Source organism: Caenorhabditis elegans, chromosome V, assembly GCF_000002985.6.
Source record: "Caenorhabditis elegans chromosome V".
Classification (NCBI taxonomy): domain Eukaryota; kingdom Metazoa; phylum Nematoda; class Chromadorea; order Rhabditida; family Rhabditidae; genus Caenorhabditis; species Caenorhabditis elegans.
The window spans coordinates 16,713,087-16,727,172 of record NC_003283.11 but is presented as its reverse complement, the minus strand read 5'-3'; the positions used below and the strand labels follow the sequence as shown (position 1 = coordinate 16,727,172).

Below are 14,086 nucleotides of genomic sequence, written 5' to 3'. Positions count from 1 at the left end.
AAACTTCCAAGGGTATTATCGGGTTTTACGGCTCACAGTCGTATCCTATTCATTACCCGACACAAAACACAGTGCCATTTATTTACGATCATTTTTTTCAACTTAAACAAAAAAAACATTTCCGACGAATAAATTGCTACAGCAGCCTTGACCGGAAAATAAGCGTAACATTTTTTCAGTGTATTTTTCTACTTTCGAGTGTTTAAAATTGCTCCAAAACTGCGTATTTGCAGAATTTTGAAGTTTTAAGAAATTATGAAAAAATTGGATGAGGACAATTTCAGAATAAAAAAATTCAGGCTATGTTTTCTAAAAAATTGTGTTCTCAAAATTTTTTTTTTCAAAATTTTTGAAAAGATGTAATTCGAAAATCTAAAAATTTTTTTTTTTAATTTTGCAATTTTTTTTAATTTGGAAAACGATTAGGTGATTTAATCACCCATTTAAAATTGAAAACCACAATTTTGTATTTCAAAAAAAATTGCAAAAATTGTTTCCAAAATAATTCAGATATTCGAATTGCAATTGTTTTGCAAAAATTGCATTTTTTAAAAATATTTTTTAGATATTTTCAAAAAAAAATTAAAATTTCAGAGAACGTCTAAAATTGCTCTAATACTTGTACAAAACGAAAAACAAGATAAACACATTTTCAAAGCAAATTTTCATAAATCATGATTTTGATTTAAAAGATGTCTGAAAAAATTCAGATCGTCTTTAAAAAAATTTAAATGATTAATTTTTAAATTAAAAAAAAATTGAGTTGCAGGATCATGTCAAAATACTTCCCTAGTTTGGTACACTTGTCAGAAATTTTCAAGTCCAAAATGTAGACATTCCCAAAACGCATAAAATGCAACAATCTATTAGTAATTTCTAAAGGGTATTCTCGATTTTTTTACGGCTTGCACACTCATATCCTATTTACCACCCGACACAAAACACAGTTCCATTTGAGTCATTTACGATCATTTGATAAAAAATATAAAATGGTAAAAGCCACGTCATATGATTCACACTGTGTTCTCTAATTTTTTGTCTGACACTCTGCTTTTTCTATTCAATTTTAGTACTCTTTTTACATGGAGAACGAAGAGAAAGAGACGGAGAACTGAGATCAAAAGGTCGCGCCGTGTTTGTTTCGTTGTGCTATGTGCCTGGTATATATTGGGGTTTGTGACGAACTTTTTTCCTGCAAAAGACAATTTTTGATCGCTATTTTACTTTTAACTCTTTTTTTTTAGTCTAAAAAGTCACCTGTGGAAAATTTCTAAATTTTTTTAAATCTCAGACTCTTTTGTACTAGTTTATGGTATTAATTGTTTTTTTTTTTCGTTTTTTTTCTTCATATTTTAAATTAGAATTTGAAAAAGTATTTTTCAAAAAACTTGACTGGAAATTCAGAACTGATTTTTATTCAAATACTTTTAAAGTAATGCTAATTTTTGTTTTTTTGAATACTTTCCGGGAATTAAATTTTTAACTGGAAATTCAAATTTTAGGGTTTCAAAAAATCTGGCCAGAAATTAAAATTATTATTTCCAAAAAGTTTTTGCCTGTACATTCAAATTTAGATTTATCAAAAAAAAAACCATTGGCGGGAAATTCGATTCTTTTCAAAAAAAATGTATGAAGTTCATATTTAAAAATTTTTCGAAAAAAATTTTTGTACGAAACTCAACTTTTAATTTTCCAGAACATTTCGGCTGGAAATTCAATTTTTTTTTCTAAAAATTTTCGCGAAATTTTCATTTTTATTTTATTTTAACTTTCTGCAGAATTTCAAATTAAACACTGTTTCCAGAAGGTTTTAGCAGAAAGTTAAAAAAAATAATTTTTCCAAAATACTAACAAAATAAAATTAAAATTGTTCAATATTTTTGAACTTCAATATTTCAAAATTTCGGCGGTAAATTCAATTTTCAATTATCAGAAAATTCTGTATTATTTTGCAAAATTCTAGAAAATTCTAAAAGTATCCTAAAGTGTTTCAGAATGTTCTGAAATTTTTTAAATGTCCATACTCACACTTATTTTTTGTCAATTTTGCACGCCACCAGCAACCTCTTGTCGTTTTTCCTGCAAAAGTACCTGCGGTATTTTTTCACCTTTTTCATAGATAAAAACGGTTTAAAAGTGCACCACTTTTTTCTAAAATTACTATGTTCCTTTTTATATTGATTGCTTTATTTGATTATGTGTATGTGTTCTATTGGTATTTCATTTCTTACACGATTAACTAATCGTATCAAAATAAATAAATAAATAAATACATTTTTGAATGATTAATTTCATTCCTCAATTTCGTAATATTGCATTGCACGGTGACCATTAAAACACAAGTGCAACTAAACAAATAACGACAAAAAAAGCACCGAAAATGCACTGACTCATCATGCCCCGACAGACGACACGTTGGCAACGCATTTGTAGACTTTTAAATTGGACGGGGAGTCGTACATTCATTTGATCTTTTGTTCTACATTTTTGCGGGATGTAAATATTTCGTGTTTTGCGCGGTCTTTGTCATTTTGCGGCTGCATTGTTCAGAGATCGTTGCAAATATTTCTTATGTGATTTTGTAGACCGAAAATTAAAAAAAAAACTGTTGCTATAGAACAATTAATTAGGAAGGGCATACCTACCGTATTTTTACTATTAAGTATGAACTCATTACCGCCGAAACCGGGCATTTACAAATTTTTTCGTAAAAATCTGAAATCAGCGTCGGATTCAGCATCCTAAAAATCCTATGGAACTACAATTTCGGTCAAAACCATCAAAAATTGGGAGAAAAATGGCTTACAATTAAAAAATCGAATTTTTTTCTTGTTTCCTCCGAATTTTTGAACTATCTAGATGAGATTGAAGTAACATTTTTTCTTACGCTGAATCCGATATAAATATTAGTTTTCCACAAAAAATTCAGACATGTCCTAAAATTCTAGAACGAATGAGGGATCCCGCATACCGGCCGGCCTTTGCCATCACAGCTCGAGGAGCTTGTGCAGTTTGTTGTAAAATCAAAGGCTTGGTGTTAGCACTGCTTAGTGCGATTGGTGTAATTTATCAACGTCCGACACTTTCGGAGTTCCGCGCCACACTATACAGAGGACGCCGGCTCCTAAACCCAAGCCCTGCGTTTGTCCCACAAGTCCCTTGAGATAAGCGGGTGATATGTCCTCGATCAATGTCGGCTGCGCATTTACTATAAGATCTTTAAAGACTCGTTGCTCAGAATTATGCTAACATTGGCAAATATTCCTTGTTTTGCTCAACGATCTCTTCTCTGAGATGCATTTGCAATCCTAATCCGATCAACTTTCAGAGCACTTCTCTCTCAAAATGTGCAAAATCTGCGGATCTTCAGAATCTGAGCCCCACTTTGGCGGGACTTCATGTCGGTGAGAGACTTTTCCCGTAAGCCCAAAAACTAGTCAGAATTTTTCAGAGCCTGCGCTGCATTTTTCCGCAGATTCTATCACTCGAAAAAGCTCGGCTTAAAATGTACATGTAAAACCAGGCAGTCAAATGCTCATCCGTGCCGAAGTTGCAGGATCCGAAAGTGTTATGAAGCTGGGATGACGCCGGAGAGTAGGTTTTGAAGATTTATAGTTATGCTTTAGTTTTTTAACTACTCGAATTTCAGAGATCCAACTAACCAGGGACAAGCATTTGAACAGAACTATAAAACTGGAAGGCCCATGCTCCTCGTTAGATGTAGGATTTAAAGCTTAAAAGCGGCCCGAAGAATGTACTTATTTTTAGACTCCGATAACTTCCCGCCAAACACCAAACTTATATTGTGTTCTATCAAACTGGCACGAGTTGAAAATGACTAGAGAAGAAATGAACAGTGGATCTCTCAATAATTGCAATATTTTCGAACTCACTAGTTTTGTGCTAAGAGATCTTGAATTGACGTGGCGGATGGTTAGCAAGGCCTTCCCAACTGTAGAAGTACTTGAGGACAGGGATAGAGTAGGTTTGACTTTGAAGTTCTTCGCTCTAAAAACTGGAATTCCAGCAAGCTCTGTTACGGAACTTTGTGCCAAAATTATGGCAGATTGAGCCAATCCTCGAGTACCGGGAGTGTGCTGAAAAGTTCGATAATCTGGAGGAAGAGGATTATGAAAATTTGCTGGTTGGGTTTTATGGTGGAACATTTCCAGAAGGGAAGGAAATGTCTAAATCTGAAATTGTTAGGTAAACCTTCAAAAAATGTCGGCCATTAAATGCGAAAAGTTTCCAGTAACTTCCGGCCATACTGGGATTACTACTACACAAAAATGATTCTTCCGATTTCGTCAATGGGGCTCGAAGAGCTTGAATATATGGCTATCGTTTGGCTGGCGTTCTTTGATAATGGTAAGGAAAAAATCGGAAAGTTATGAAGGTTCTGAAAATGATCGGAACGTTCTGAAAATCGCTAGAGGTGTAAAAACAACTTTGGGATTAGCCAACGGATTTTCTGGATGGTTTTATAAATGTCTAAAAAAATTCTGAAAAGATCTAGGAACTTCTGGAAAGACTTGGGAAGTTCCAGAGGCTTCTGGACACTTGTACAAATTTCTGGAAAGTTTACAACTCATGTAAAAAGTTCTTAAAACTTTTGAATTTCTCTGAAAATTTCTGGCATGCTTAGAAAAATTGAAAAAAAAAACTGATTTTTGGAAATTTTTGAGAAACGACTTCTAATTGTTCAAAATAAGTGTTAAAAAATAAATCAAAATTCATATTTCCTCAACTAGGATAACTTTAAAAATTTCCAGGCTACTCAAACATATCTGACAATTGCCTCGAAATGTGTAGGGATATCCAGAAAGTGATACTCAAGGAGTTGCGAAACTATCAAATCGATAGGAACTTTCATGAAAATCGTTTTTTCGTTGCCTTAGAGGCTTTGCAAATCATTGAAAGAGGAGAGAAGAAATTCATGGAGGAGATGTTGGTGTGCGAGATGAATCATATCCGGATACATGATGATTTCAGAAAGATTATCAGAGAACCAAAATTGTAGTCTTGAGAACAGTATAATAACAGTTGTAAATATGTTGATTTTGTATTTGAATTTTTGTTGTCGCTTTTAAATGAAAATGTATTAAAACGTGCTTAATTCAAAAACATTTTTTATTTCCACAATAAAGTTGAAGCGTTCGAAAGAGTTCACATGTTGTGATCATCCAGTTGTTTTGAGACCATACACCTTTCCTTCCGAACGAACCAATTTTGCAGCTTTACCGCATATGGTGCACATGTACATGTAATTACGATACGTCGGGCTTAATAAAATTGAATATAAATTTTATCTGTTCAAAGCATTGACTTACTGAACATGAGCTTCTGACCATAGTAATGAGAGATGTTCATCGGGTAGAGTCGTTTGAAAATAAACATCAGTAAAATAGTCTGTGTTCGTAGCAACACCAGCGTCCCAAATGATTTCTGGTACATTATAGCTTTTATATTTTGTTATCCCTCCGGTCCAGTGATGACATGTCTTCACTGAAAATAACCGTTTCTATTAGGAGTACTAGTATAAAGCAATTGCCGACCGGCAAGTCTACAAGAGAGCCAGTGTTGCATAATCTCTTAAAATTTTAAACCTAAATTTTCTGATGGAATATTGAAATACTTGTTTTACCTGGAAATAAGATTACTGAAAAATAACTGAAGAAATATCTCAAAAATACTCTGAAAGTTGAAAATTCCCAACGTTTTTTCTCGTTAATTTGTCTAATATTATCCGGCAATTTTCAACATTCAGAGCAGGGCTGTGCGGCCTTTTTCTCGACGCATCTAAAAATTCCATTATTTTCAGTGGATTAGCAAGAAAGAGTTTGCGAATGATTATACTGGTTGAATAGTTGGAGCAATAAGCTTATCACTAAAGAAATAAACTTTGAAAAAAAGTGTACACAACATTCCATACCATTCGCAATGCGCCAAGTGCCGAATGAATCGCCTCTCGGATGCCGGCTCATTGGTTCGAGGCGTATATCTCTACGCTATAACCACTTTTTTTCAAATGTTTTTAAAATGATAAGCTTCATGCTCCAGCTATTCAACTAGTATGATCATTCAAAAACTCTTTCTTTCTAAAACACGAAACAATTGAATTTTCAGATGAGTCGAGAAACGAGCCGCACAGCCCAGATTAAAAGTATTTTTGGGAATATTTTTAATTGTTCCACACCAAGTAAGTGTTATTTGCAAATGAAGCAAATACTTTTCTATATCTCATCGCATTATTTAAATTAAAAAATTCTTGGAAAACATGCCGCGTAGAACTCACAAGTTTTAGATACTGCAACCCATTCATCTCGCGAGTCAAATCCTGTCAATTCTGCTCCAAAACTGTTGCAACGAGCTTTTGCTTCATAATACGTGATCTTTTCCGTCTCATCAACCTTAAATTCTTTATAAAATGTGTAAATTAATTTCAGCTTACGTAATGACAGAAAACTGATTCGCTCGTCCGGTTGTATACCAACATTTCTTCAGCCCATTCTGGCTTTGGATCACAGTCCCCATGCGACCAACTGAATTCGTCTGAAAATATGCAAAGTTGTATGAAAATGTTATCTGTTAACTCACGCATTGCACAAATAGCAGGAGCTCGCATTGCAGCCATTGTAGGATAACGTCCGTTTCTGAAAAACATTAATTTTTAAAGCTTATAACTTGGCTCATTAGATCGGTTCCAAAGCTCATCAATTTAAATGAAATTTTTGTTCTCTTTTATTACAATGCGCCTTCACACTGCATTTGCAGAAAGGTTTCAAATCGATAATATAATAACTCACTTGTGGAAAGAGTAACCTGTGAGCATGGCAATATTCATCGTTCGAACCGATTGAATCAAATGAAGTAGAAGTATTTCCATCTTGTTGAGTACGGTAGTCCCCTCTTCCACAGCCACTGAAATAGTTATTTGAAACATTTAAAATGCAGTAAAAGGGTAAGGTAAAAACTCACTCGCTCTTAAATCCACTTGTCATGTAGAATTGATGATCGGTGAGAAGATGTTTGACGTAATTTTGCTCGTTTTCAGTCGGAACCATCGGAATGCTGTCCACATTGAGAATGTTCCCGAGAAGCTTGCATTTCTCATTGAGCTCACTCGTGTCGAACTTTTCAATCTCATCGCCGTACTGAGTCGGTCCACCTGTGTTCTTGATCAGCGAGCGTTGAGTGACTCTGAAATAATGATTGAACTCATGACATTCAATAAAAAAAAAGACTAACGTCAAGTAACTGGCAGAAGTGAAAATGGCTCCATGAGTGTAGACATGAATCGGGTAGATCTCCGAGTACAACTTTGCCATGTAGAACATCTCGGCCATGGTCATCGCAGGTTTGTACTCACAAAGTACCTGATGCCTGCCTTCCAGCCGATCCATCATGATGCTTCCCGGACGGACGTCATACTTGTACGCCGAGTCCTGGACATAAACTTCGGCTTCTCCTTGTCCATTGGTGAAATAATCTTTGATATTTGGGACAGTAACCCATGCATCATAGATACCTTCCATGTCGTTCAGCAGAATGTTCAATTTGCTGGCGTAGAAGTTGACGATTAGGTTCAAACTCCTTGCTCTTCGATTGAATTTTTTCGGAGCACATTTGCTGAGCCTCCTCGAATGTGTACTTTCCGTCGAACACTCTGTAGCATCGTCCGTGGATTTGCCAGTAGTTGTCGTCACAGTGGAGATTCATTTCTGGAAATGTATTGTTTATAGTGAGAAGTAGATCCATAGATAACGTACGGAACGTGCAAGAAGTCTCAGCATTTTCTGGCTTAGCATGTGTGATGTAGTATGGGATCCGACTCATGCAAGCATCCTTGACGTCTTTCTGAAAATTAGTGGGATTTTTTTGGCCCAATCAAGTATATGGGCCACGCCCCTTGCGCTTTACTGGTTGGTCGCCTATTTTATTAGCTCGGGAAGACAAGTAACTTGAGTTTTTCCTGTATCCCAACGAATTGTTTCGTGTTTAAAATGCAAAATTGTACTGTTAATCCATCATCAAATAAAAATAGCTACTGAAATCAAATACAATTTCATGTTTTCACGTGATGGCCACGTGTTCTGAATGCGCATTCATTATATTTCATTTCTGCAAACACAATGACGAAAATTTGCACACGTGGCAGTGAATCGCCTCGCCTGTGTGGATCGCCTACAAAACCTAATTGTCATTACTTCACAACAAAGACCTAAAGGAGCTCTGGGCGTCTAATAAAAACAGTTCAAATTTCTGTTGATTCCCGAGTCAAGTAGAATCAGTAGATAAACTATGGGAACCCGCCGCAAAGTCTATTACGCAAGTACTGTTCAAACTGCAATTATGGTTAGAAACCTCATAACGTGACGCCAAATCTTGACTGTCTATTTACCTCGTTTGTCGACCACGCTCTCAGCTTAACAGTGCATTGGTATCCTTTCTGCTCGTTCTTCGGATTAACTTGTTGAATACCATCGCCACCAAGCATCCAGCATGTCTTCAACGAGCTAATGTCCACCAGATCTCGATAATTCTTCAGGAATTCACTGAAGATCATACCATTTGTACCATCCGGTACGACTAGAAGAGTCAAGATGAAAGCAAGAATCTGAAAGACAGTAATTTGTTCTGGAATATTATAGAAAAAATAGCAACTCACCATTGAACGCTTTCTAGATTGTTTAGAAAAAACGTCGCTCCAACAAGACGTGATTGTACCAGCAGCAATCGAATTTATCGAAAGCATTCTCAAAAAGTGATAAGAACTGATGAGATTTGTGAATTTTTCGTTCTTTTATAGACAATTTTGCCAACATGTTTTTTTTTTCCACGGATGCCACCACGACCTTTTCAACTTTATTTATTTCAAAACTTCTTTCTTCTCTCGAACTTTCTCACTTGAAAATTAAAAATTAAAAATTAAATTTAAGTTATTTTTAGTTATTTTCAATACATTTTTCAACGTGAATAGATGAAAAATAGATATTTAGGTTTATAACTCCATGATTTGCATTTCAAATGTAAAAAAACCCTCCAAAATTAGAAGTTGAGGTTGTCGCGTCCCCCATCTAAGCGTAAAGGTGGACTACACCCTGTGGGGAAATTGCTTTAAAACACGCCTATGGGGTCACAATGACCGAATATCATGATAAAAAAATTTAAAAAAATTTTCTAGATTTTATATGATTTTTTGAAAATTGAAAAAATCTCAGTTTTCCCCTAATTATATTTGAATTTCCGCCAATTGAATTCGTTCGTTGGAGCGCGCTTGCATTATTTTCATTAATTTTTTTATTTATGTTCATTATTTCACTGATTTTCTTCATTTTTTGGGGTTTTTAATCGGAAAATAATAATAATAATAATAATTTATTACGCTCGCTGGGAGACGTGAAGGAATACAGAATACAAAAGTTATCATTGTTCGCCTGAACTAGAATTGGTGCAGTCGGGCAATTGTTTCCATTCCATTAGAATGTTGTCCTTGTCCTTGCGTTGTCCTTGCGTAGACTCCCCCATAGTGGGCGAGCGATTCCCGAGTAAAAATAATCACGGAATGAAATATATGAAATATACAAGATAAATGCAGAATGTTTTTTAAAAAATCACTGAAATTGCGTAAAACTGTAAAATACACTAATTTCAAGCTCGTCGTCGTCGGATCGCATAATTTCAAAGTTTTACGCACTTTCAACGACTTTTTATCAAACATTCTGCATTTATCTTGTATATTTCTTTTATTTTCCGATAAAAAACCCCAAAAAATGAAGAAAATCAGTGAAATAATGAACATAAATAAAAAAATTAATGAAAATAATGCAAGCGCGCTCCAACGAACGAATTCAATTGGCGGAAATTCAAATATAATTAGGGGAAAACTGAGATTTTTTCAATTTTCAAAAAATCATATAAAATCTAGAAATTTTTTAAAATTTTTTTTATTATGATATTCGGTCATTGTGACCCCATAGGCGTGTTTTAAAGCAATTTCCCCACAGGGTGTAGTCCACCTTTAATTCTAAACCTAAGCCGAAGTCTAATTCTAAGCCAACGCCTTATCCAGAAAATTTAGAGTTTTTCAGAAAGTTTCCTAAAGTTTTCGAGTTTAAATAAGTTTATTCTATATTAAAAAAAAATTTTTTAAAAGGTTGTTTTCTGAATTTGTCGCAAAAAATTTCTCCAAGAAATTGTTGAGTTTCCAGCAATATTTTTTGAGAAATATGCTTATTATTTTTGAGATTCTGGTACTGTATTACCCATTTAATATATCCCAAACTTTAAAATTTTTCCTCGTATGGCTCACACTTTCGCCATGCTCAATCATATCAAACGATTATTTAGCAGGTGGATTTATGAGGAGATTAAAAAACAAGTAATTGAGATGGGTGGCAACGCTGAGCTTTCGTTTTCCCGGTACATAAAGGCAGATGTTTCAAACTTTTTCATTTTCCAATTTCCTTTCTTTTTGATTTTACATTAAAATGCAATAATGTGCACTTGGCGAGACAGTTATTTCGAATCTGTCGAGTTTTACAAACAATCTACTCATATTTTATCATCTATCCAGTGCCCGGTGAACATTTTTGCCACATATATTTTACTATTCAAGACTCCTAGTAGTATGTCAAAAGTCAAGTTCTCGATGCTGGTCATGCATTTTACGTAAGGTCCCAAAATGAGCTTCGTTAAAGGTTACTCAATTCCAGATTCGTTTGGCTGGATGTCTATTTGAGTATTCTTTCAATTCCATACCTACTTTATTCTGCCTGCCTAGGTCGTGCATTGGGAGTTTTGGACTATTTTCAAGTTCCTATACCAGTGCAAATTTATTTCGGAATCACGTCATTGTTGGGTAGGCTGGCTTAGATTCAAGTTTAGTGGCTTAGACTTAGAATAAAGCTTAGGTTTATGGTTAGGTTTAGGCTCAGGCTCAAGTCTCTCTCTTTCTGGGGCTTTTCCCAGCTTCCAAAGAATTTCCAGAACTACGCCTTTAATTTCTAATGTTTTAATAACTTTCAGTCACTGCAGTTGCCGTATTGCTATTCTTCGAGGAACGATACAATCGACTACTCCGCCGGGATGCTGATACTCAAAGTAGATTTATCAAACGAATTGTTTATTTTGCAATCAACTACACCGTTGCATTTATCGACATGCTACCTATCATATTAAACGCCGACAATTCAAAGAATTCAAGAGAAAAAGTCGAAAGTACATTTCCCTGCATCCCAGCAAGTATAGTCTATAGTCCAGATTTATATTTACTAACCGAGAATCGGATGACAACGGCGCTCCTATTGCTAGGTTACATGGCATTTACGTCTTGTCAAATATTATTTTTCTTCACCAGTACTTTACTTTATTTATTCAACACTAAATCAATGTCACCAAAGACTTCCAAAATGCAGAAACAACTATTCAAAGCATTATGTGTTCAAGTGACCGTACCTTTTGTTGTTGTACTTGTACCATGTTTTTATCTGAATGTCTCCTCGGCTCTAGAACATTTTGATATGATATTCATCAATATCGCTTTGCTTATTCTTCAATGTCATGGATTGGTGTCAACTCTAACTACACTTTGGGTTCATAAGCCGTATAGAGAAGCAACACTGAACTTGATATTATTTAAAAATTATAATCTGAAAGTTTTACCTTCCATCGAAAGAATTGTAACTTTGTAAAATATAAATGTTTTTCTAAATTCTTTGAATTTATAATTCCATGACAGTTTGACAAACAAAGCGCCAAACTTTTTGTCAACGTGATAGTGATAACAAATGGCATCTCGGAAGTAGTCAAATACGTTGTTTTTTATTTTACCAATATATTTGAAAAGAGATGAAATGCCGAACTTTGGAGTTAGATGAAGGTTATGCAGGTGCAATGTTTTTTCACACAATTTTTGACACTTTGAGAGTATAAGACTATATATGGAAACTTCATAGTCGCAGTTCTCCATTCAAAAATGTCCAGTGGCATTTTTTATTTTCTTTTACTATTTTCTATTTCCAATGGCAACATAAATATTACAACAAGCACAATGTGCAATTTTACTCAACATTTAATAAATTCGGAATCTCTCAAACAATTTCCAACAGATTGCAAAACAGTATTTGGAAGCATTTTGATTGATGAGAGCAGTGACGTCACCGAGCAACAGTTGGCCTCAACTTTTAAAAATTTGAAAATATTGTATGGGGAATTGCATGTCTATAACACGACTTTCACTTCACTTAACTTTCTTGAAGGTCTTGAAGAAATAGAATGTGGTGAGATTTTGAATTGATATTAATAATACATATATTTATACTTCTTTAAAGATAAAGCCGGCTTCTTCCGTTTGAAATTTAATGTGAATATGATTGAAATCGGAATGTTGAACTGGACGAGATGTTTCTGTCATTTTACGGTATATGAGCACAAACAAATGACAAGGATAAATCTTCCAAATTTGAAGGTATTTTCCAGAAAAGGCCATCGCAAAAATTGACAAAATCTGTAATATCTGGATGAAAATAGTTGAGAACTTTTTTTAGTGCAACTAGATAAGTATGTAAAGTTATTATTTCAGAAAAAAAAATCATTCTTGCACAAAGTCTTGGGCCTAAAAAACGAGTCCTGCGCCTAAGCTTGAAGGTTGTGGTTTTAAAAAATTAGCACAAAGACTAAGTTTTGATATCTATGATTAATTCCATATTTTCAGAACTTCTCATCACGCATGCCTCCCTTTCCAAATCAATCGAATTCGGCGTCTACCAGGCATCTCCAGAAGCTTGTATCACCATAGAAGAAGCATCAAACTTTATCGTCAACAGTAATTTGTATATGCGCACTCTTCCAATCAACTACTGTCCTGTCACTTCAAATATTATCGACGGTGACAAAGTTTGCGTGTTTGAAGATATGAACGTTAGAAATTTGGATTCTGACTGCATTCGAGTCGTTGGGAATATCTGGATAAGTGATGGAGATGAGGAACATGTCCACAAGTTGAATCCGTTAAAGATTCTTTATGGATCATTGTTAATCGATAATTCAAGTTTAACAACCGTCGACTTCTTGAATGAATTGGATTATATTGTGACACTCGACAGTCATCAACCGTTAATGTTCGGTGGGTTTTACTGAATTTAAAATAGTAATCATAATTGAAGTTTCCAGCAACATACCCTATTATGGTCAGAAATAATTTCCAACTTTCAAATGTATTATTGCCTAAACTTCAGATTTGAATTTACACCCGCTGTAAAAGGCGGCAAACTCCATAAAACAAGCGCGGTTAAAATCAAAATTGTTCGATTTAGTACTAATTTTTGACACTTGTGTATTATATTTACCCCCGTCATTTTAGAAACTGGTGTATTCTTTTGTAGCCCATATAATAGTTCAGTTTTACTTCCATTAAATTTCCAGAATGTTCGTAGCCATTCAGTGAACTGGATCCGATTCATTAACAATGGCAAAACCCTAATGCCTTGGCTTGTGAATAGCTCAATTTGCACTACACCGATGTCAATCTACCGAGTGGAAATAGACGCGAAAACATGTGGTAGGAACATGACTCCGCATACTTTTTTTAAGGAAAAAAACGAAAAATTTCAGACAAAGCTCGGGAAAGTATCGCTGATGAAAATGAAGATGATGAGAATGCAGCAAATGAATGGTCGGCAGTTTTTGTGATTTTGACGACTCTAGCCATACTTTTGTCATGAACATGACTATTGTTTTCTGAGAAAATATTTGAAATTGTTAAAATAAAAAATTGAACGTTGATTTGAATTAAAAATTGCAAAAAAAAAAAACGCTTTTGAAAATAAAACGAGATAAACGATACATTAAATTGTATGTAATTTCAATTGGTTTACAATTTTGCAAGCAGCCACATTAAGACAAAAAAGGATTAAAGGACGATCCGTTCTTCAAGTGCTATGCCCTGCGGATCTGAGATTCAGGTACACTGCCTGTTGGTGATCCCATTGGGCTATAATTTAAGCCACGTCCTAGCCGGGGACTGTGGCCGATAATCCAGTCGGGTTGCTCCACTTCCAAATAGAGGCTAGGTGAACCTAGGGGG

General features: G+C 34.8%; 2 protein-coding genes and 2 pseudogenes across 4 annotated transcripts; 3 read left to right on the top strand and 1 right to left on the bottom strand.

Annotated features, from left to right (window-relative positions):
- Positions 1 to 3,328: 3,328 nt before the first annotated feature.
- On the top strand, positions 3,329 to 5,112 carry nhr-112 (Nuclear receptor domain-containing protein). Its single transcript, NM_001029115.6, has 7 exons — positions 3,329 to 3,404; positions 3,452 to 3,594; positions 3,650 to 3,720; positions 3,769 to 3,981; positions 4,028 to 4,206; positions 4,253 to 4,368; positions 4,773 to 5,112. The coding sequence occupies exons 1-7, from the start codon at positions 3,346 to 3,348 to the stop codon at positions 5,018 to 5,020; spliced, it is 1,029 nt and encodes a 342-aa protein (NP_001024286.1). The 5' UTR covers positions 3,329 to 3,345; the 3' UTR covers positions 5,021 to 5,112.
- A 67-nt stretch (positions 5,113 to 5,179) lies between these two features.
- Positions 5,180 to 8,755, bottom strand: clec-236 (annotated as a pseudogene). The gene is made up of 11 exons: positions 8,669 to 8,755; positions 8,402 to 8,617; positions 7,770 to 7,857; positions 7,249 to 7,721; positions 6,979 to 7,200; positions 6,807 to 6,921; positions 6,598 to 6,653; positions 6,452 to 6,552; positions 6,296 to 6,410; positions 5,331 to 5,505; positions 5,180 to 5,282 (listed from the first exon to the last, which is right to left on the bottom strand). Coding segments are annotated over exons 1-11 (1,751 nt in total).
- Positions 8,756 to 10,498: 1,743 nt separating this feature from the next.
- srh-137 (Serpentine Receptor, class H) lies at positions 10,499 to 11,693 on the top strand (the record flags this gene model as incomplete). Its single annotated transcript, NM_074828.3, has 3 exons — positions 10,499 to 10,671; positions 10,716 to 10,861; positions 11,029 to 11,693. 3 exons carry the CDS (start codon positions 10,499 to 10,501, stop codon positions 11,691 to 11,693), a joined length of 984 nt encoding a protein of 327 aa, NP_507229.1.
- A 284-nt stretch (positions 11,694 to 11,977) lies between these two features.
- Positions 11,978 to 13,726, top strand: irld-58 (annotated as a pseudogene). The gene is made up of 5 exons: positions 11,978 to 12,281; positions 12,333 to 12,469; positions 12,716 to 13,126; positions 13,426 to 13,561; positions 13,615 to 13,726. Coding segments are annotated over exons 1-5 (1,100 nt in total).
- Positions 13,727 to 14,086: the final 360 nt, after the last annotated feature.

Excerpts from the sequence above, each read along its gene's own strand:
- nhr-112 (NM_001029115.6), top strand. The coding sequence starts at position 3,346 with ATGTGCAAAATCTGCGGATCTTCAGAATCTGAGCCCCACTTTGGCGGG. Across the intron at positions 3,405-3,451 it reads TTTGGCGGGACTTCATGTCG|AGCCTGCGCTGCATTTTTCC; the intron begins GTGAGAGACTTT and ends AGAATTTTTCAG. Across the intron at positions 3,721-3,768 it reads GCCCATGCTCCTCGTTAGAT|ACTCCGATAACTTCCCGCCA; the intron begins GTAGGATTTAAA and ends ACTTATTTTTAG.